General features: G+C 41.8%; 1 protein-coding gene across 2 annotated transcripts in view; it reads right to left on the reverse strand.

Moving 5' to 3' along the window:
• Nucleotides 1–23,280, reverse strand: part of Arih2 (ariadne RBR E3 ubiquitin protein ligase 2) — a 50,342-nt gene that overhangs the window by 17,976 nt on the left and 9,086 nt on the right. The window contains exons 4-5 of one of the 2 annotated variants that reach the window (XM_013028207.1): nucleotides 12,064–12,109; nucleotides 1,990–2,057 (exon numbers count right to left, since the gene is read on the reverse strand). In XM_013028207.1, the coding sequence (XP_012883661.1) occupies nucleotides 1,990–2,057; nucleotides 12,064–12,102 (107 nt within the window). In that variant the 5' untranslated portion in view covers nucleotides 12,103–12,109. The remainder of the gene's footprint in view (nucleotides 1–1,989; nucleotides 2,058–12,063; nucleotides 12,110–23,280) is intronic. The other variant, XM_013028206.1, reaches the window with a different exon arrangement.

The raw sequence follows: 23,280 nt of genomic DNA on the forward strand, positions 1-23,280 counted from the left end.
GCCCAGGCCCAGAGTTCAGGCCCCACGACCGGACCCAAACCCCCCCCACCCAAAAAAAATACCATTGCTATTCAAGTCTCTATTCTTAAGTAATGTTAAGAGAGTTTTGATGGTCAGAAACACCCTATTGTGGTTCTAGAGTTCTGGACAGGTTGGGAAGTTTATCTGCAATTCTATTCAAATGTAGTCAGTTCCTGAGTGCAGAATTTTGAAATGTAGTGAAACCAGAAAATTATTTTCCCTTTATTAATTCTGTAGAGCAGCTGGTATAGCCAACCTAGTTGTGTTTAGTCTAAAGAAGAAACAGTAACCCCTTCCTCTGTGGAAAAATGAAATGATACCACATAGAGAATGGGCAGAAATGGTAACTAGAACAGATTTATTTGCTAGTTTTGTACCCCAAACTGGGGGTGGGGAGTGTGTGCGTGTGTGTGGTTGGTAACCATAGTGCCACTTATGGTTTTCTAGTGGTTCATTGGAGATAAAGAGTCTCATGTGGACTTTTCTGCCCACACTGACTTCTAACTGCGATCCTCAGGTCTCAGCCTCCTGAGTAGCTATTTTATCTAACACATACCATCTGAAGACAATTTTTATTGTCAAGGACTTGGGGGGGGTTGGCTATTATTACTTCTGTAGGTGGAGCCCAGGGCTGCCAAACTTCACAGAGCAGCCCCCTAAGATTTATCCATTCCCAAATGTTTAATAGTTATAGATGAGAAACACTGAGCTAGACAGTCATCTGCCTTTGAGCATACATACACACACCCAACACACACATTTTAGATAGATAGATAGATAGACAGACAGACAGACAGACAGATTTTTTTTTTTGGGGGGGGAGAGGTCCGGTCATGGGGCCTGAACCCTGGGCCTGGACACTGTCCCTTAGCTCTTCAGTTCAAGGCTAGCACTCTACCACTTGAGCCACAGCACCACTTCCAGCTCTTTTCTTTTTGCTTATGTGGTGCTGAGGAATCGAACCCAGGGCCTCATGCATGCAAGGCAAGCGCTCTACCACTGAGCCACCTTCCCAGCCCCAAGATAGATTTTTTTTGCCAGTCCTGGGACTTGAACTCAGGGCCTAGGCACTGTCCCTGAGCTGCTTCTGCTCAAGGGGAGCGCTCTACCACTTGAGCCACAGCAACACTTCCGGCTTTTTCTGCTTATGTAGTAGTGAGGAATCAAACCTAGGGCTTCAAGCATGCTAGGCAAGCACTCTACCACTAAGCCACATTTCCAGCCCCTCTGAGGATATTAATACCAGCAATCGCTCCAGAGGATGCAAGAGAAGGAAGAAGCCCTCTTTCTGAGAATTTTCCAAAACATATTGGGACTAAAATCATCTTGTTCAATAGTGCTGTTTCTGCCAGGTGCTGGTGGCTCATGCCTGTAATCCCAGCTACTCAGGAGGCTGAGATCTGAGGATCCTACTCTGAAACCAGCCTGGGTAGAAAAGTTCCTGTGAGACTTATCAACAATGAACCACTCAAAAACTGGAAGTGGCGCTGTGGCTCCAGTGGTAGAGCACTAGCCTTGAGCACAGAGAACAAGCCCCAGGTTTTGGCCCTACAACCAAAAAAATAAAAAGAATGCTGGTTCTGGAAGAGGTGTGAGAGATACTCAAATCCTCTACTGGCAGAGAAGTGGTAGAGGTAAAGTGATCAGCCTTCTCTAAACGTGATATTTCATATACCGATCGTGACACGATTTTCAAATTTCCAAAAGAAATGAGTGGAGATGTTGGTAAAAATTATCTACAAGGGCACAGATTAAAATCTAGCCATGGCAAAGGAGAGCTGAATGAATTTTGCGTTCCAACAAGTGGTATGAAGAAAGTATCGAAAGTCACACATGAAAAAATAGTAGTCTTTTGCAAATGTAATAATGCAGACTGGAAGAAGATATTCCAAAATGTAAATAATAATAAGTAGTGGGTGGGCAAACAGAAAGGGTTCTCAGCAATCGCCTTTATTCTAAGCACCTTACCTGTCCAATATCTCTGAGACTTGCCAGTGGAAATTAACTAATATAAGTTTTGCAACTGAATGAGATACCTGGAAAAAGAAAAAAAACAAATTATAAATGTAATTCTTCATAGAGTGCTCCAATGGAAGAAAAATACATATATCCACATCTTTGCCAGGCCCAAGCTTGATTTCCAAATTCTTTCTCTTGGTTTCTCAAGTAAGTTCACATTCTTACAATCTTAGTGGATTTTATGGATCACTTTATTTTCATTAAATGACCATTCTGTGACAATTAAGAAACTTCCAATGGGAATTTATGCAAAACCACCGTTTCTACAATAAGTGACAAGCTGGCACCCTGTTTAAGCAAAGTGTACCTCTAGTTAGGTCTTGTACTCAGAAGAAGTCTCTCAGCTTTGCAATCCTTGTAAAAAGTACACGTATGTGTACACATACACACACACACACACACACAACAAATAAAAAGTCCATGAAAGGGCTAGGAAGGTGGCTCAGTGGCAGAGCGCTTGCCTTGCATGCTCGAGGCCCTGGGTTCGATTCCTCAGCACCACATAAGCAAAAAGAAAAAAGCCGGAAGTGGCGCTGTGGCTCAAGTGGTAGAGCGCTAGCCTTGAGCTGAAGAGCTGAGGGACAGCGCCCAGGCCCAGAGTTCAGGCCCCATGACCAGACCCCCAAAAAAAAAAAAAAGTCCATGAAAAAAAAAAGCCATGAATTCTGCTGGGCCATGCACGCCTATAATCCTAGCTACTCAGAATGCTAAGATCTGAGGATCAGGATCATGGCTCAACGCCAGCAGCAGCAAGAAAGCCTATAAGAACACCTGCTATCTCCAATTAACTACCAAAAAAGCAGGAAGTGGAGCCGTAGTTCAAGTGGTAGAGTGCTAGTCAACAAATGCTAATTGAAAGTTAAAAATTTGTGGACAACCTTTGACCATATTTACAGCACATGGTACTGATTATTAAATTAAAAGGTGCTTTACACAACCCATTCTATCTCTGTATATTCCTCCTGAGGAAATGATAGAGGACAAATATACCACCAGGTTATATGTATTAGTAAAATATTAGAGATAAATGTTCAACAAAAAATGAGAGCTTGAAATGAAATTAGGTTAAAGAAGAAGCATGTAGCAAACTAGGCATGGTGACACATGCCCGTAATCCAAGCTACAGAGATCAGGAGGATTGTAGGTTCAAAGTTGGCCTTGGCCTTCACACCCCCTCTCCTGCATCTCAACAGAATAAACCAGGTATGGTGGAACACTCCTGGCATCATAGCCACAAGGGAGGTATAAGCAATTAGAAAAGCCATGGACCAGGCCAGCCCTTGGCAAGAAGTGAGAAGATATCTGAAAAACAACTAAAATCAAAAAAGGATTAGGGAAGTGGCTCAAGTGGTAAGGAATCTCCCTAGCAAGCACAACGACCTAAATTTAAACCATACTACTGCTATTATTACTACCAGAATAAATAAATAAAGGGCCAGGTACCTGTGTCTCATCCTGTAATCTAGCTACTCAGGAAAGATGCAATCTGATTATCGTAGTTCAAATCCAGCTCAGGTAGAAAAGTCCCTAGGAGATTCTTACCTCCAATTAACCACTCAAAAGCCGGAAGTGGCACTGAGGCTCAAGTGGTAGAGTACTAGTCTTGAGCACAGGGAGGCTCAGGGACAGAGCCCACACCTGAGTTCAAGCCGTAGGACCAGTAAAAATAAATACATACATACATACATAAGACAGCTTATAGCACTTGGGGCATGAGTTTCTATTTCTCTCCTATAAAAGGTTTCATGTATATTGCTGAAGTTGTTTTGTTTTTTTTTTGGTAGGGCATGGGGCTTGAACTCTGGGCTTGAGCGCTACCCCTCAGCTCTTCAGCTCAAGGGGAGCGCTCTACCACTTGAGCCACAGGACCACTTCCAGTTTTCTAGTGGTTTATTGGAGATAAGAGTCTCATGGACTTTCCTGCCCCAGCTGGCTTTGAACTGTGATCCTCAGATCTCAGCCTCCTGAGTAGCTAGGATGATAGGTGTGAGCCACCAGCACCCGGCTCAAGTATTTTCTTAGTAAGGCCCATGAATACTTTAGGCCTGAGTTTCCTTAATTATAGCACTCAATTCATTCCAATCACAAAATGAAAAAAAAGAAAAAGAAAAAAAGGAGACCAGACATTTGGCTTAAATAACTGTTGAAATGTTCCTTTGGGTTACAAAGTCTTTTTAAAAACATGACAGTGATAATGGTTTTGGATGAACTTGATAGAACCTTTTTGTCTTTTATAAACTCAGTGGGGCTCAATCTTAAAATCAGTGCTTGCCAGGCGCTGGTGACTCATGCCTGTAATCCTAGCTACTCAGGAGGCTGAGACCTGAGGATCGTGGTTCAAAGCCAGCCTGGGCAGGAAAGTCTGTGACACTCCATCTTCACTGAACCACAAGATAACCAGAAGTGGCATTATAGCTCAAGTGGTAGAGCACTAGCCTTGAGCTGAAGAGCTGAGGGACAGAGCCCAGAGTTCAAGTCCCACGACCAACCAAAAAAAAAATATATATATATGTATATACATTAGTTGATTAAAGTATTCAGGGATTGTCCATTTCGGTATTCCTTCTCTCCTTCCCTCCCTCCTTTTCTCCTCTCTCTCTTTCTTTCTTTTCCTTCTTTCCTTCTTTCTTTTTTGGTCAGTTATAGAGCTTGAACTTGGGGCTTGGGTGCTATCCCTAAGCTCTTTTTGCTTAAGGCTAATGCTCTACCACTTTGAGTCACAGTTTTTGGCCAGTTTTCTGGTGGTTCATTGGAGATAAGAATCTCATGGTCTTTCCTGCCCAGGTTGCCTTTGAACCACGAGCCTCAGATCTCAGCCTCAGACAGGCATGACAGGCACGAGGGAGCCACCAGTGCCTGGCTCACTGCGTATTTCCACACATGTGTACAATGTGGTCCATCAACCTCACTCCTTTAAGTAAGCATCTTGTTATGAAGCCCTGATTGCCCTCAAGCTTACAATCTTCCTGCCTTGTTCTCCTACTGATTGATCACACACACACACACACAGACACACACACACAGACACACACACAGACACAGACACACAGACACAGACACACACACACACACACACACACACGGGTAACAACACCCAGCAATACCTGCTTTTTGTCTTGGCTTCTAAATGTCTTATCATGCAGTGATCACCAGACTGTAGCAGAGACATTGGATGGTTCTAGAAACGCAAAGTCTCTGCCATGTCTGGCACTTACTTCCCCTATTACCATAGATAGCTTAGGTGGAGCTTATGAGCTAAGAACAGGAATCAGGTTGCCTCTGTCAGATCCACAGAGCCCAGAGCTGAACTAGACATAGGGCGGCTCCTCAGTAATAATGATTTCTTCTTCTTCTTCTTCTTCTTATTATTATTATTATTATTACAAGTCCTGAGACTTGCCTGGGCACTGTCTCTGAGCTTCTTTTGCTCAAGGTTAGAGCTCTACCACTTGAGCTACAGCACCACTTCCGGCTTTTTTGTTTATGTGGTACTGAGGAATCAAACCCCGGGCTTCATGCATGCGAGGCGTGAGCCCCCTTCCCAGCCCCCAGCCCTTAATATTATGTTGTTAAATAATGGACTTCCAAAATAAATTCTGCCATGAAATTTGGAACTGTACTTAGTCTAGTTCCTTGATCTTAACAGTGCTCATATTAAAAAAAAAAATCACACCTACAGATAATATGACTTTGTTGCAGCCAGAAGTTTACTGATACATACAAATCTACTAACAATGAATTTTGAATATCCCAGTGGAAAGCTGGGCATGGGAGGCTCACACCTATAATTCTAGCTACTCAGGAGAATGAGGATTGCAGTTCAAAGCCAGCCTGAGCAGGAAAGTCTGTGAAACTCCACTAAATTGTCAACAAAGCCAGAAGTGGAGATGTGGCTAAAATGTAGAGCACTAGATGAGTAAAAAGAAGGTCAGAGGGCTGGGAAGGTGGCTCAGTGGTAGAGCGCTTGCCTTGCATGCCTGAGGCCCTGGGTTCGATTCTCCAGCACCACATAAGCAGAAAGAAAAAAATCCGGAAGTGGCGCTGTGGCTCAAGTGGTAGAGCACTAGCCTTGAGCTGAAGAGCTAAGAGACAGCGCCCAGGCCGAGTTCAGGCCCCACGACTGGACCCAAAAAAAAAGAAAAAAAAAAAAAAGAAGGTCAGGGGCTGGGAATGTGGCTTACTGGTAGAGTGCATGAAGCCCCAGGTTGGATTCCTCAGTATCACATACACAGAAAAAGCCAGAAGTAGTGCTATAGCTCAAGTGGTAGAGCTCTAACCTTAAGTAAAAGAAACTCAGGGACAGTGCCCAGACCCTGAGTTCAAGCCCCAAGACTGGCAAAAAAAAGTCAGGGACAGATCCTGGTCCCTGAGGTTCAAGACCCAGGGACACAAAAATACACACACAAAAAAAATACACACACAAAAATAATAGCCCAGTGTAACTGAGTTCTAGTGAGAAGAGAGAATGATGTGTCAGAATGATGTGGCAAAATGATGTGACTTTATTCTCTAAGTGCCAACTGAACTTCAATATACTCTAGAAAGCAGTACATTAAAAAAAATGTCAGTTTAGCTGGGTGCTGGTGGCTCATGCCTGTAATCCTAGCTACTTAGGAGGCTGAGATCTGAGGATCACAATTCAAAGCCAGCCCCAGCAGGAAAGTCCATGAGACTTTTTTTTTTTTTGGGGGGGGGTCCGATCGTGGGGCCTGAACTCTGGGCCTGGGCGCTGTCCCTCAGCTCTTCAGCTCAAGGCGAGCGCTCTACCACTTGAGCTAGAATGCCACTTCCGGCTTTTTTCTTTTTTCTTATGTGGTGCTGAGGAATCGAACCCAGGGCCACATGCATGCAAGGCAAGTGCTCTACCACTGAGCCACCTTCCCAGCCCTGTTTATGAGACTCTTATCTCCAATAAACCACTAGAAAACTGGAGGTAGTGCTATGGCTCAAGTGGTAGAGCGCTAGCCTTGAGCTGAGAGACAGCACTGAAGCCCAGAGTTCGAGCCCCATGACCGAAAAAACAATCAGCTTATGTGCCTCCCAGTAGCCTTTGATAGGAGGTGCTGCTATCATTTCCAAGTCACAGATAGGGGTGAGAGAATTGCCCATATCACATCTATAATGTCCATAAGTTCATAGACGATCAGGTGTACTTTTCCTTAATAACCCCCTATAAATCCGATGGAATTGATATCATGAATTCAAGCAAAATATGGTATGACTAGACCCTCTCCCAGTAAGAGGAAGGATCTATAGGAAAACCATGTTCCAAAAATGGGCTCCTGAACAAAAGAAGCGCTGGGATGGGAGACTATGAGGAACTCCAGAAGAATATATTCTACAAAAGCATTCACCCTGCTGGGTGCTGGTGGCTCATACCTGGAATCCCAGCTACTCAGGAGGCTGAGATCTGAGGATCACAGTTCAGAGCCAGCCAGGGCAGGAAAGTCCCTGAGACATGTATCTCCAATGAACCACCAGAAAACCAAAAGTGGCAAGTGGTAGAGCGCTAGTCTTGAGCTGAAGAGCTGAGGGACAACACCCAAGCCTAGAGTTCAAGCCCCATGACCAACAAAAATAAAATAAAAAAACAAAAACATTCACCTAGCTCATTATTTACCCATCAATTTTTTCCATAGTAAATGATGGTTTCCTGGTTAGGACAAGGACAAACCTGATTAATGCCATTAAGCTACATTTGATAAAAATCAATTTCAATACAGATGAGCTTTCTCAGAAACAAACAAACAAACATTATTCACACTACTGCTTCTTAATACTTGAAAGAGCTCAGCAATCACGTCCAAATCTATTAGCACCAACATGCCTACAACAGCACCTTTTGATATTCACTTATGGAAAGGAAGCATTTAACAAAACCAAGAAAATCTCTTGCTAGGATTTTATAATCAACAAACAATATTTCAGTAGTCAAGATTAAGTTTTAAGCTAGGCACTAGTAGCTCATGCCTGTAATACTAGCTATTCAGGAGGCTGCTATCTGAGGATTGCAATGTGAAGCTAGCCTAGGCAGGAAAGACTGTCAGACTCTTAGGTCTAACGAACTACCAAAAAAAGCCGGAAGAACAGCGGTGTCTCAAGTGGTAAGAGTGCTAGCCTTGAGCAAAAGAAGCTCAGGAACAGCAGCTAGGCCCTGAGCTCTACCCCAAGACACACAGACGCACACCTTGGGTAGGAAGAAAGAAATATAACTGTGTTCCTGGATAAAATGACTTTATGTAGAAAATCCTAAGGAAATATACAAAACTATACAAAACCTCTATTTGAACCAATGAATGAATTTGGTTAAGGGAATAACAAAATACAATATTTTATGTGGCTCCAACAAAAAATAAATTTTAGTATTTCAACCCAATACACCTAAAATATTGTTTCAATATGTAATTCAAAAGATAACATCAAGCCAGGTGCCAGTGGCTAATGCCTGTAATCCTAGCTACTAAGGAGGCTGAGATCTGAGGATCATGGTTCAAAGCCAGAGCAGGCAGGAAAGTCCCTGAGACGCTTATCTCCAATGAACCAACAGAAAACCAGAAGTGGCACTATGGCTCAAGTGGTAGAGTGCTAGCCTTGAGCTGAAGAGCTCAGGGACAGTGCCCAGGCCCAGAGTTCAAGCCTCATGACCATGACCACCACCACCACCACCACCAACAACAACAACAAAATAACATAATCAATAAGCTATTTTTGTTCCTATCCCTTTTAAAACTCTAAATTCAACAGGTATTTTAGACTTAGCACATCTGAAATACAGGATCACAGCTACCACACTGGTGGTTATAGCTATAGCTTACACAGAACAATTAAAACTAAAATCAAGCTGAGCACTAGTGGCTCACGCCTATAATCCTAACTACTCAGGAGAATTGAGAATTGTAATCCTAGCCTGAGGTTTGGAGCCAGCCCAGCCAGAAAAGTCCCTGTCAGACTCTTATCTCCAATTAACCATCAGAACACCAGAAGTGGAACTGTGGCTCCAAGTGAGCAAAAAAAAAAAAAAAACTCAGGGTCAGTGTTCCGGCCCCAAGTCCAAGCCCCATAACTAAAAACAACAACAAAGAATCTCATGAAGTTTTCTGCCTGGTTTGGTGATGCTAATCCACAGACTTAAGCTTCCTAAGTAGACATGTCACTACAGACATGAACCACCAGTGCCTGGTGAACGTGTGTTCTTTACATGTACACACATCTAAAAAAATCCCAAGAAAAATTACAGCAGACTATTTTTCAACATATTAATAGTGGATTATAATAGCTATGGAAATGTGAAGAATCCAGAAGACTGAAAGCAATCTTCAAAGAGAAAATAAAAGAAGAATATGCCCATGGGATTTCAAGACAAAGTAGGGCTGGGAAGGTGGCTCAGTGGTAGAGTGCTTGCCTTGCATTCATGAGGCCCTGGGTTCAATTCCTCAGCACCACATAAGCAGAAAAAGCCAGAAGTGACGCTGTGGCTCAAGTGGTAGAGTGCTAGCCTTGAGCTGAAGAGCTGAGGGACAGTGTGCAGGCCCAGAATTCAGGCCCCATAACAAAAAAAAAAAAAGACAAAGTAATCAAGAAATTGGGGATACTAGATACTAGACATAGACTGTATCACAAAACAAAACACCATTCAGAGGTATGGTCAATTTCCAATGAAAATTGTCAATGTAGTTTAAAGCAGAAAAGACACTTTACAACAAATGATTCTCAAATAATTTCATAGTTTATATAAAACATAAATTTTGCTGGGTGCTGGTGGCTCACGCCTATAACCCTAGCTACTCAGGAGGCTGAGATCTGAGAATCATGGTTCAAAACCAGCCCAGGCAGGAAAGACCCTGAGACTCCTATCTCCAATTAACCACCAGAAAACGTTAAGTGGCGCTGTGGCTCAAGTGGTAGAGCACGGCTGAAGGGCTGAGGGACAACTCCCAGGCCCAGAGTTCAAGCTCCACAATCTACCAAAAAAAGAAAAAGAAAAGAAAAACACCAAAATCCCACAAACTGTGACTTTTACTTCATTTAACACAATTAACTAAAAATAGTTAATATATCTAAATGTAAAACCTGAAATTATAAAACTAAAAAATGCCAAGTGTTCATGGTTTTATGTCTGTAATCCTAGCTACTCAGGAGACTGAAATGAGGATCAGTTCAAAACCAGAGGGTGAATAGCAAATAAATATTAGGAGAAATCATTCAATAATCACTGGGAAATGCATATTACAGCTACAAGACATCAGTTTACTGATGAGAAACGATTATAATCCCAAAGACTGACAATCCCAAAGTAAACTATTAGCAAGGATATAAAAACCTGAACCCTTATAGAATGAAAGTGGGCAAGTAAAATACTAAAGCTATCTTGCAATAGTTTCCTTTCTTTCTTTTTTGCCAGTCATGGGGCTTGAACTCAGGGCCTGGGCACTATCCCTGAGCTTCTTTTGCTCAAGGCTAGTACTTTACTACTTCAGCCACAGTGCCACTTCCAGCCTCTTCTGTGTGTATGTGGTACTGAGGAATTGAACCCAGGGCCTCAAGCATGCTAGGCAAGCACTGTACCATTAAGCCACAATCCTAGCCCTAGAATAGTTTTCTTAAAATGTTAAAACCCTTACCATGTGACCTAGCAATTCTACTCCTAGATATCTATACAGGAGAAATGAAAACATATATTCACATTAAGCCCTGGGCTGGATAGTGATAGGCAGCTTTATTTCATAGGAGTCAAAAAGTGGAAACAACTGGTGAATGAATACATAAACAAAGTGTGTATACAATGGAAAAATCATTATTCGGCATAAAAATGAATATACTACTGAGAAATGAGAAGGATGTGGAAATGATGTGGATAAACCTCAAAAAACATCGATAGAAGGAATCGGGCATCAAAGAACATCAAAGAATTATTTTCACATAAATGGAAATTTCTGGGAAGGTGAAGCTATTAAAAAGATAGAAGATCAGTAGGTGCTAGGGGCTAAGAGTGAGAATTGACTGAAGACAGGCACAAGAGAACTTTCCGGGTGATAGAAATGTTTCAAAACTGGATTTACTAAATATAACAGGTAATGACATATTTTAAAATGAACTTAGAGCTGGCACCAGTGGTTCCTTCATACCTGTCTAGCTACTTGGGAGGCTGAGATCTAAGGATCACAGTTCAAAGCCAGCCTGGGCATGAAAGTCCATGACACTTTATCTCCAACTAAATACCAAATAGCCAGAAGAGGCTCAAGTGGCAGAACACCATTCTTGACTAAAAAAGCTAGGGGACAATGCCCAGGCCCCTGAGTTCAAGTCCTAGTACCAGCATACAAGATCATGGTGATTTGCTGCCCTAGACAACTTAATTAATGTGTATTTTCTCCACTAGATTCCTAAGCAGAAAGCAGATTGTGGTGAAATCTTTTTTATTTTTTTCCCAAATCACAAGTCCCAAATCCACCTGCAATTGTTTTAAATGATAACCACAAATTTCTAGTTTCCACCAAAACCTCTCTCTCCTTACAAGAACACTCAAGACAAATCTCTATCAAAATTGGATTCATTATTAGGGCCAACATTTGACCCCGTGTTCACAAAGAATAGGAAGCTATATCCTGATGCTGAAGGAAACCAATGGATTTTGACATTCAAGACGCTTTCTAATATGAAGCTAATTACTGATCTTTAGGATGACAGGAAATTTAACAGTTATTACTTGACATGCCCAGATCACACGGACAGCATATGCTTATGATTCAAAGGAATACACAGAACATACTAATTTTATATAAAGCTCAAGGTACTGAATAGCTCTCATTCCTGACCCCCCCGCCCAAAAAAAAAAGTTTCCCAAGAAGAAAATCCATGAACATAAATTGCCTCATCTTTTTAAGTTTCCTACAGCTGGTTGAGGCTGCCCAACCCTCAGGATCAAGTTCATACAATTTGCAAATGGATTGTTTTTTTATTTTTCCCCAAAAAGGATAAAACCAGCAGCCCACCAAAATGGTCACCAGCCCTTCCCACACTTACCAGTGCCATAGGGACGATGCAGCCGATGGCAGTGAGCATCAACGGCCTGAAAAAATACAGGTGGTAGTTTCAATTTTTATTTCGAATTCTTACTTGCCAACTGCCTGAAATCTTTTAAGGCTAAATGAATGGGTCTTCGTGACTGGGCTAAGCCATGTTTCAATTACATTTGTTAACAAACACCAGGAGCCATTCACTGAAAAAGATGAAGAAAGGGAGGAAAACGAGGGGCCAGTTTTCCAGCCTGGGGTATAGCAAGGGACATGTGATAGGGAAAAACTGGCCTAAAGAGATCAAGATGAATGGATTTGGTCTAGGGGACTGAAAGGAATGTGGGAGATTTCAAAAAAAAGGGAGGGGGTACTAAGAGAATCATTTTAAAAAGAGACAAGATTAAGGCACAGGAGAACGTAAATTCCAGCCTAGAGTAGGGGCAAAATCTGCATAGGTGATGGTGGCAGGAGGGAATGTTCCAGTAGGTTCTGAATGTAGGCAATGATCATCTCCAAAGTCTAACAATTTAAGTGGTAGGATTTCTCTTCTCCCATGCTTCACATCCATATATTCTCTGCCTCTAAAATGTCAGTGGCCATGCACATCATTCTAATTCTGCCCTTCACAGGTCAATGACTCATAATTGAAGCACCCATACATCATACATGTGATGACTAAATTTGAAGATTTCTAACCAGTCTAGATAGAATTCCTTTCTACCGGCCATGGCTTGATCATTAAAATCAAAGAAGATCCCAAACGTCTCACTCAATCAAAGACTGCGAGTATAATACTGCAAAAATAGGACAGCTATTCCTTGGCAATTTTATTTAACCTCTCAAACCTCTACAAAAATGAAGAAAACAATGAAAGCCATGTACCTAGCTTCATCATCATCTGTGATCCCATCTACTGGGCCTCTATTCCAGCCTTGCTCATACTCTGGAGATTACTGTGATGCAAATCCTAGACAGCACATTTGTTGTAGTGTGCATTTAATAGAACCTGCTTCGGGAAGTCCTTGAGACAAAAAAGTTGGTGTTTACAGCACTGTATAATGTTCTAATATATTTTCTACAGGATGCCACATAGACCATTTCTGTAAATGCAGGTCACGCCTAGCAACCACCATGGAAAGGAAATGCAGGTGGATGTTGGTAGAAAAATGCACTACACAAAATAGGATTCATTCAAGCTGAGTCTCCACTCCTGTGACTACAGGTCCATCCCGCAAAAAAAGGTTTCAACAATTTTCTTCTAGCTAGATCTAACACAGAGACTATGAGATAACAACTAAACGGTATCTCTTCCCTTAGAGGGCTTAAGACACCTCAGGGCTAACACATCTTAATGTCAAAGCCAGTAAGAAAACCCTATTTTTATGAACTTTCTATTTATGTAAAACTCCATACAGAAAGGAAAAAGGATGGATGCTCCTCAAGGGCAGAGACTTTTTGAACTGTTTCTTCTTCTGCCAATATCCAGGCACCCAGGACAATGTCTGTGCAAGTTCTAGATCTCGTGTACCAAAACCATCCTGTCTCTGGTAGTCTAGTCACTACAAATTCCCACCCATACCATCCCTAGAGCATGCAGGTCTCAAAAGCCTGAACCCTCAGGGATGCTTAACTTAAGGGCAGAGACTAAGGGCAGAGACTATGGTTTCTCTGAGGAAGGTAAGAAAGATCAAAAGTGCTGAGATCGCCTGAAGGATTGCATGATAGGTGAGAAAGCTGATAGGTGGTTTGAAGGGGCAGAAATAATAATATGGGATAAAGAGAGGAAATAATATAGGATAAAGAGAGGAACAATACAATAGTTATTCAGGCTAGTCTGGGACAGCTGCTATTTTCAGTTTTTCAACAAGAGTAAAAGTAGCGAGACCTTTATCTCCAACCTATCACACTGTGCCAGAAGTGGCTCAAGTGGTAGAGCCCTAGCCTTGAGAGAAAGCAGCTCAGGGACAGCACCCCAGCCCAGAGAGTTCAAGTCCCAGGATCGGCAATAAAAAAAATCATTTAAAAAAAAAAAGACAGAAAATAGCCTGGCACTAGTGGCTCATGCCTATAATCCTAGCTGCTCAGGCCTGTAATTCTAACTACTCAGGAGGCTTAGATCTAAGGATCATGATTAAGCCAGTGGAAGTGGTGCTGTGGCTCAAGAGGTAGAGTGCTATCCTTGAGCAAAAGAAGGGACAGAACCCAGGACCTGAGTTCAAGCCCCAGGATGGCACCCCTCTCAAAAAAGGTGGGGGGGGGCTGAGGTTGGGGGTAGAGAAAAGGGACAGAAAATAAAAGGCAGAAAATTTTTTTACTTCAAGTTAAAGCCTCCACTATCCCTTTTCTCAGCTTCTAAGAAATTCAGGGAGTACATGTTTACTTGGGAAACAACTCTTAATCTACACCAATTATCAACGAGCAAAGAAAATCAAATGGCTCATAAAATGCACTTTAATGAAAAGGACAAAGCTACACTACCACCTCATTCCTGTCCACCACGACCGCATTCCTGCCATCTGTCTAGCTTCTGCTGGGTGCCACCAACATCACCTGCCCATAACTCTACTAGAAATTCAATAACAAATGTTTTCAATATTTCAATAATATTATGTATATATTTTTTTTAAGTTCCTCTACTGGTTACTTTAACAACTTTTAGATAATAACTCAAAGGACCAGAATTGTGTCCAATATCACCAGCTTTGGGGCCACTCACACAATGTTTATATACTAGGCAAAATAAATTTTCAGCACGAATTCATTATATTCCTGCCCCCACATAAATGGCTTTACTTGGATGATACTATTTTCTGTGTGTGCCACCAAGGACTGTGAATTCTGGCAGCTTTCTTTCATGAAAATTCTAATTTATTCTCCTGCCCCTTATAGAGTTCCATGGTTTCTTCACCATTTCCCAACCATCTTGCAGGTTCTTCATTCTATCTATTGCTCAGAATCCGTCCATTCCTATCCTTGAAGGATCTCACCAAAATTAGTTTTAATCTGGGGTGAATATTTTTCAGGCCTACTTGTCCTTTAATAGTCACATATTTTTTCATTATTGGTGAATATATAGAATCATACATTATAAATATAATATTATATATATATATATATATATATATATATATGGGGTTGAATTCAGGGCTTTGTGCTTACAAGACAGGAGCTCTTCCATTTGAGCTACTGCTCCTGCCCCTTTTCCTATGGGTTATTATCATTATTATTTTGATCAGTCATGGGGCTTGAACTCTGGGCCTGGGCACTGTCCCTCTGCTTTTCAGCTCACGTTCTACCACTTGAGCCACAGCGCCACTTCCAGTTTTCTGGTGCTTTACTGGAGATAAAAATCTCATGGGTTTTCCTTCCCAGGCTAACTCTGAACTGTGATCCTCAGATCTCAGCCTCCTGAGTAGGATTATAGGCATGAGCCACTGGCGTCCAGCTCCACGCCAGTCATGGATCTTGAATTCAGGGCCTAGGCACTGTCCTTGATCTTCTTTTGTTCAAGGCTAGCACTCTACCACTTGAGCCACTGCACCACTTCCGGCTTTTTCTGCTTATGTGGTACTGAGAAATTGAACCTAGGGCTTCATGAATGCTAGGTAAGCACTCTACCACTGAGCAACCTTCTTTGCCCCCATGGGTTATTTTTTAAGATAGATTCTCTATTTATGTCCAGGCCAAACTGGGCTATAATCCTCCTACATGTACTTTCTGTGCCACAGTGCCCAGCCATTGTGCTTCGTCGTAATAGCTGGGGCAACAGGTTAACACTACCACACCTAGCCATTGTTGAGATGGAAATTTCACAAAGTTTGTGCCCAGGGTGTTCTTGAACTAAGATCCCCATTATCTCTACTTCACTAGTAGCTAGGACTACAGGTGTGCACCACCAGTACCTAGCTAACTCATTTCTTTTATAATTTTTTTCCTTGCCCTCTTTAGTCCCTCAGGCAACTAACTGCTGACTGATTTTCCTTCACAATAGACTAACTTACATTTCCTAGAATTTTTTTTCTTTTCTTTCTTTCTTTTTTTTTCGCCATTCCTGGGGCTTGAACTCACTGTCCCTGAGCTTCTTTTGTTCAAGGCTAGCACTCTACCATTTGAGCCACAGCGCCATTTCTGGCTTTTCCTGTTTATGTGGTACTGAGGAATGGAACCCAGGGCTTCAGGCATGCTAGGCAAGCACTCTACCACTAAGCCACCTTCCCAGTCCCATTTCTTATCATTTTCGATCACTGATAACATTATTCTTTTTTTTTCTTCTAGGTTCCCAATTTATTTTGAGGCGTATCAATTCTGCTTATATGAGTAATCCATTCCTTTCATATTGCAAAGAGGCATCTGCTTTTTTGAGACCGAGTTTCACTATGTGGTCTAAGCTGGCCTCGAACTTACAATCCCCTTGTCCTAGCCTCCTGAGTGCTAGGATGACAAGTGTGCATTGTCATGCTTGATGACTGACCCCCCCCCACACACACACCCCGGCCCTTTATTTTGTGAAGTATGATGTCCTACAAGTTTGCCATTACAAGTTGAATATCCCTTAGCCAAACTGTGTGGGACCAAGATGCTTCAGATTTCAGAGTTTGGGGGATGCAGGAGCATTTACAAAGACTGCCATTTGAGCATACAACACTCAAATAGGTTCAGATTTCAGAGTTTTGAGTGAAGGATGACATGTAGGCTGCTTCCAGTTAGGGACTAGTGCCAATAAATCTGCTATAGACATCTGAATACCCAAACAAACAAACAGGCAAAAAAACAAACTAAGGAAAACTATCTGAGAACAGCCAATCACCTTGAAGGAGAAGACAGTGTTAATAACTTTATAAGAAAAGGTCTGGCATGCTTTCCTATGGTTCTCATAAAATTCAAAACTTTTAAACCCTGTAGTTACTGACTGCAGGTACCATTTGTTGTCTATTCACTGTTAAGGCAATAAGAATGCTATTTTGATAATCAAAGAATTACAAAGTTATATTTAGATATTAAAACAAGCAGTCGTCTCTCCTCACTTCAGTGATCTAAATCATTTCACCATTTTCAAAATGCTTTCACATACTTTTTTTTTAGTGGAGCTTGAACTCTGGCCCTGTGCGCTGTCCCTGAGCTCTTCAGCTCAAGGCTAGCACTCTACCACTTGAGCCACAGCACCACTTCTGGTTTTCTGGTGATTAATTGGAGATAAGAGTCTCACAGAGGCTGGGAAGGTGGCTCAGTGGTAGAGTGCTTGCCTTCCATGCATGAGGCCCTGGGTTCAATTCTTCAACACCATGTAAGCAGAAAAAGCCAGAAGTGGCATTATGGTTCAAGTGGTAGAGTACAAGCCTTGGGTGAAAGAGTTCAAGGATAGTACCAATGCCCAGAGTTCAAGATCTGTGATACTGGGGAGAAAAAAAAAAAAAACCTAAGCTCCATGCTTTGTTTTTTGACAGTTGATGCAAGCTTAAGGAATAAAGTCAAGGAAGACTTATTTCTTTTTTTTTTTCTTTTTGTCAGTCGTGGGGCTTGAACTCTGGGCCTGGGAGCTGTCCTTCAGCTCTTCAGCTCAAGGCAAGCGCTCTACCACTTGAGCTACAGCGCCACTTCCGGTTTTCTGGTGGTTTATTGGAGATAGGAGTCTCACGGTCTCTCCTGCCCGGGCTGGCTTTGAACCGCGATCCTCAGATCTCAGCCTCCTGAGTAGCTAGGATTACAGGTGTGAGCCACCAGCGCCCCGCTAAGGAAGACATATTTCAACAGAAGCAAAATGAGAGGCTTACCAATTATTCAACCTGCCATCCTTTTCAAATCTTCCCTACAGTGCTTCCATCTTTTGTGCAGACAACTCTTTAATTTTTCAGATTTTTCCTAGAGCCAAGACAAAGTTAAAGGGGGTCCTCAATAACATGGACCTCCCCGCCCCCCCCAAATCTGCTATTAAGCACTTCATTGAGTAACTGTCAGCAAGAGAACAAGAGCAAACATTACAGTCAACCAGAAATGCAGAAATAGACAGGTTCTTTCCCGATAGCCTTCCCTGGTCCCTATTCAAAATTAATTCTGCTTTTACTTTTCTTATTGGTGAGACCCATGAGGACACCAGAGGCTCCAACCAGAAATCCAAAGTATATGACCCAATATCATATATATGGTCAGAAGCACCCAATTACAAATACGGGCTCAGACCCTTCAATGAGACACACACCTCCCTTATAACCCAAGACACACAATCCTGAGAATTCATTTGGAAGGAACAAACATGAAAACATTTCCATTGTTCCACTCTTGCGCCTCTACTATGACCAAGCAACTCATGGACCAAGTATTTTATATGCTTCATTATCAAATTTAATGCACTGAAGGGCTGGGAAGGTGGCTCAGTGATAAAGCACTTGCCTTGCAAGCATGGGTTTGTGCAGCACCACATAAGCAAAAAAAAGTTGGAAGTGGTGCAGTTGCTCAAGTAGTAGAGTGCTAGCCTCGAGCTGAACAACTGAGGGACAGCGCCCAGGCCCAGAGTTCAAGCCCCACAATCAACAACAACAACAAAAATTAATGCAGTGAAAGAGGTATTATTACTTTATAGATGAGGAAATTAAAGCTTAGAAGCTGGGTGCTAGTGGCTCATGCCTCTAATCCTAGCTACCCAAGCTACTACAGGTATGAGACACCAGTGCTTGGCAAGCTACTTGAAGTCCTATATTAAATGGCTGAAAAGATGGGGCTGGGAAGGTGGCTCAGTGGTAAAGCGCTTGCCTTGCATGCATGAGGCCCTGGGTTCGATTCCTCAGCACCACAAGTGGCACTGTGGCTCAAGTGGTAGAGCGCTAGCCTTGAGCTGAAGAGCTGAGGGACAGCGCCCAAGCCCAGAGTTCAGGCCCCACGACTGGACCCAAAAATAAAAAATAAAAAAAATGGCTGAAAAGGGACTAGAACCTGATCAGCTGATCACTTATTCAAGCTGTGGAACAAAGCCAAAAAGACACAAGATCGCATCAATAATGATGCTCACAGCAACACAACCTGTCCCCAATAGTAGTAGCACGTAAGAACTCACCTAAACAAATGCCCAATGAGGAAAACTAGAGCAAATTATAGTTCAAGCCAAGATAGTGTGCTATCAAGCCATTTAAAGTAACTTGTGAGGACAAAAGTAAAAATGCAAGAAAATAATTAATAAATACATGAACGACACCAGAATAAATATACAGTGATATTTGTTAAGGGATATTTATGCTTTGTTCACAGAGCTATCTTTCTAGTGCTTGCGATATAGTATATGCCCAATAAATATTCATACGTATTAGTAATATGTATGCACATAGACACGATCTAAGGAATAGTAAGCAAGGAAGAAAACTTTAATTGTAGGTTAACGGAGCCATGAATGATATGAATACTGTAGCTAACACCTAAAAACAAATTTAAGACCAAGAAACAAATGTCAAATTATCTCTTGACTATATTCCATTTCCATAGTTCCTAAAGTAATTTGAAACTACAAGACTAGAATGAAAATTGGCCTGGAATCTGATGAAGAGTTTTCTAAAAGGTGGTAAGCAGGTACACAGAGAGGACAACAACCTTTTTAAGTTGCCAAGACAAGGCCAACCTTGCACTAGTTGTTCTTAAGGCAAATGTCAATGTCACTCTAGACAGTTTCTCATTTCCCCTTTAAATATAAATTTATGTATCTGTAAGACACACACCAGACTTAGAGCTTAAAACATTGTGAAATATGGCCACTCATATGCACTTATATAAAACATGGGAATTTAATGTGGATTCTACTTAGATACAAGCATGCAAAGAAACTCTGAGGTCAGATCATAAAAATAGATACCAGACAGTTGCCCAGCATAGAAACAGCTTGAAAATACTTTCCCATGAATAGTAGTTACAAAAAAAGAAAAAGTACTTGATTAATGAATGTATAAATAATAAAGGTAAAAATGCTCCTACAATTTAGCAGGAAGGACAGAAGAAAGTCAACGTAGTAATTAAAATTAAAGTCTTCAAGTATGACACATATTTTTAGTGCTGAGAACATTAATTGGTCATTTTACAAATTACCAAAGGCATAGAAATCAGATTGTTTTGAACACAAAAGTATAAAGACTTCGGTACAGAGTCAGAAACTCTGAAAACTCATGATTTTCTATCCATAAGAGCAAACACTAGATTCTAAAACAAATTCAAGCAAGGAGGAGGCAGCAATAAAGTATTCCTAGGAAACATTCCTAGGAAATTACTACTACCGTTAGTACAGAAATTCATAAAGCAAAAACTATACTAAAAATATTCATAATAATTGGCTTATTTCTCCAATCTACTAGACTTGAGAAGCAGTGTAGTTCACTATGCCAATTCAAGTATTACTGTACCAAGATTTTATTCCTTTCCTCCAACACTAAAGATTCTTTAGGCTATATGCATGGTAAGTCTACATTTTATTCACTTCTACCTATATGTCTTAAATCTCTCATTACAACCTACACATTCCAAGGCTTACCACTCTGTGAGAATCTCTAATTGCACTGCCTTTCAATCCTCAAGTTCAAGGTTCTACTGCCTCACCACACAGTGCTCAGGCAACTCAATACAGATTCTGGACTAGAGCCAACCTGATCAGAAAGGTCCCAGACAGTCTATCCCCCAAAAAGCTGGTTGGAGGTATGGTTCAAGTGGTAGAGTACCAACTAAGCAATTTCAAGGACCTGAGTTCAAATCTCTATATATAGAGAAGGGACTTCTTATAAGTTTCAAATGAACATCCTGTGTAACAAAGGAGACTTTTATTTATTGTTTTATATGTATTTCCCCCTCTGACTCCACAAATGCAGTATCTCAATGCTAACAACTATCCTATTTGTATAGGATAATAGCTGTTTTGCCACTATTTGAGTAATTAGTTTTCTCCAATAACATGCATTTTCTTTATTCTTACCTGTTGGCCTGGGTTTTTTTTTTTTTTTTGGCCAGTCCTGGGACTTGAACTCAGGGCCTGGACACTGTCCCTGAGCCTCTTTGTGCTCAAGACTAGTGCTCTACCACTTGAGCCACAGCACCACTTCCAGCCTTTTCTGTTTATGTGGTACTGAGGAACTGAACCCAGGGCTTCATGCATGCTAGGCAAGTACTCTACCACTGAGTCACCTTCCTAGCTCCTGTTGGTCTGATTTTCCAGGGGCTTCTCTTCCTTATTTGTTTTACTTGGTGCAGTACAAGACTTCAGAGCCAGAGCTTTGTATGTGAGGCAAGCACTGATACTGAGTTACAACCCCAACACTTGTTTTTGCCTATCCTGGAGCTTGAACTCAGGGCCTGGACCCTGTCCATGAGCTTCTGTGCTCAAGAAAGGCTCTACTACTTAAGCCATAGTCCCACTTGAACCATTTTGGTAGTTAATTAGAGATAAGAATCTCACGGATGGGGCTGGGAATGTGACTTAGTGGTAGAGTGCTTGCCTAACATGCATGAAGGCTTGGGCTCAATTCCTCAGTACCACATAAACAGAAAATGTCAGGAGTGGCGCTGCGGCCAAGTGGTAGAGAGCTGGCCTTGAGCAAAAGCAGCAGCTCAAGAACAGTGCCTCAGAACTGGCAAAAAAAAGAGTTTCATGGATTTTCCTGCCAGGGCTGGCTTTGAACTAGGATCCTCAGATCTCAGCCTCCTAAGAAATTAGGCTAATACCTGGTTTGGTTTTGTTGTTGTTGTTGTTTTGAGACAAGGTCTCATTAAACAGACTAACTGGCCCCAAACTCTCTCTTGACCCTCTTTCCTCAGCCAGTCCAGTATTAGTACTCCATACTCAATTCTACCTTCCTTTTTCAGCTCAAAACAATGCAGAACCCAACCACTGTGTCCTAATAAGAGCTCTCAAGGACACTAGCAGAGAAAACATATAAAATAGTAAATTGGTTTTTTTTGCTAGTACCAATTTCAACTTAAGGCCTCACATTTGTTTGGCTGGCACTCTACCACTTGAGTCATACCTTCAGCCTTGCTTTTTGCTATTTTTTTGCCCAGGCTGGCCTTGACCATGATCCTCTGGGTCTCAGCCTTATGAATGGCTAGGATTAAAAGGATGAGCTACCAGCATCTGACAAACTGATAACTTTTTGTTATATGTAGTTTGCCACCTCCCCTTTCTCACACACAAAAAGCAACTGCAGGGATGGGTGTATGTGCCTCTCACCTGTCTCAATATGGCAGAAAAGTAGTTAGGGAATGTGATACAGCTAGAATTTCTGGGCCTAAATGGGACCATCCTTAAAGACCTTGATTAAGTAACACTGTTCAGTGCACATCAACAGACCTGAGAATTCCTTTCCTAACTTAAAAACCAACACTATTCCAGGCGCCGGTGGCTCACACCTGTCATCCTAGCTACTCAGGAGGCTGAGATCTCCATGTACTAGTTTCTCATGTCTATATAAACTACTCAGGAGGCTGAGATCTGAAAATCATGGTTCGAAACCAACCAAGGCAGACATATCCTTAAGAATCTTATTCCCAATTAACTAGAAAAAAAGCCTCAAGTGGTAGAGGGCTAGCCATGCGCAGAAAATACTGATCAAGCTGGGAAGGTGGCTCAGTGGTAGAGCGCTTGCCTTGCATGCATGAGGCCCTGGGTTCGATTCCTCAGCACCACATAAGCAAAAAGAAAAAGGACGGAAGTGGTGTTGTGGCTCAAGTGGTAGAGTGCTAGCCTTGAGCTGGACAGCGCCCAGGCCCAGAGTTCAGGCCCCAAGACCGGACCCCCCCAAAAAAAGAAAGAAAATACTGATCAAGAGCTTAGAGCCAAGTTCAAATCCTGTCAGTATCAATACAGGAAACAACCACAAAACAAAACAAAAAAAAACCCAACAGTATATGTACAACCTGATAATATAGCTAAAAGCAAATGAAACTAGTAGACCAGAAAGGAAGTGTGTATAGTAAAAAACGGAAAGAGATCTGATGCCTTTCTACCAGGAAAATGTCTTCCATAAATATGGATCCCAACAAGTTTCCAATAGCCATGGGACAGTAATTCCAAATCCAGAGGATCTATGCATTCCTATTCTTCAATTTTCTGTTGAGTACGAGAGAAGATATAATCATTTCTAGAAATAAGTCACACACACACACACAAAAAGGTTTGGCTATTAGCTACTAGCCAGTTGCTACTAAAGCCATGGTTATTTAGGTCTAAGGTATTTAGCTGTTGCTGACCATCTAGCAAGAAAAA

Source organism: Dipodomys ordii, unplaced genomic scaffold (assembly GCF_000151885.1).
Source record: "Dipodomys ordii isolate 6190 unplaced genomic scaffold, Dord_2.0 Scaffold107, whole genome shotgun sequence".
NCBI classification, from domain to species: Eukaryota; Metazoa; Chordata; class Mammalia; order Rodentia; family Heteromyidae; genus Dipodomys; species Dipodomys ordii.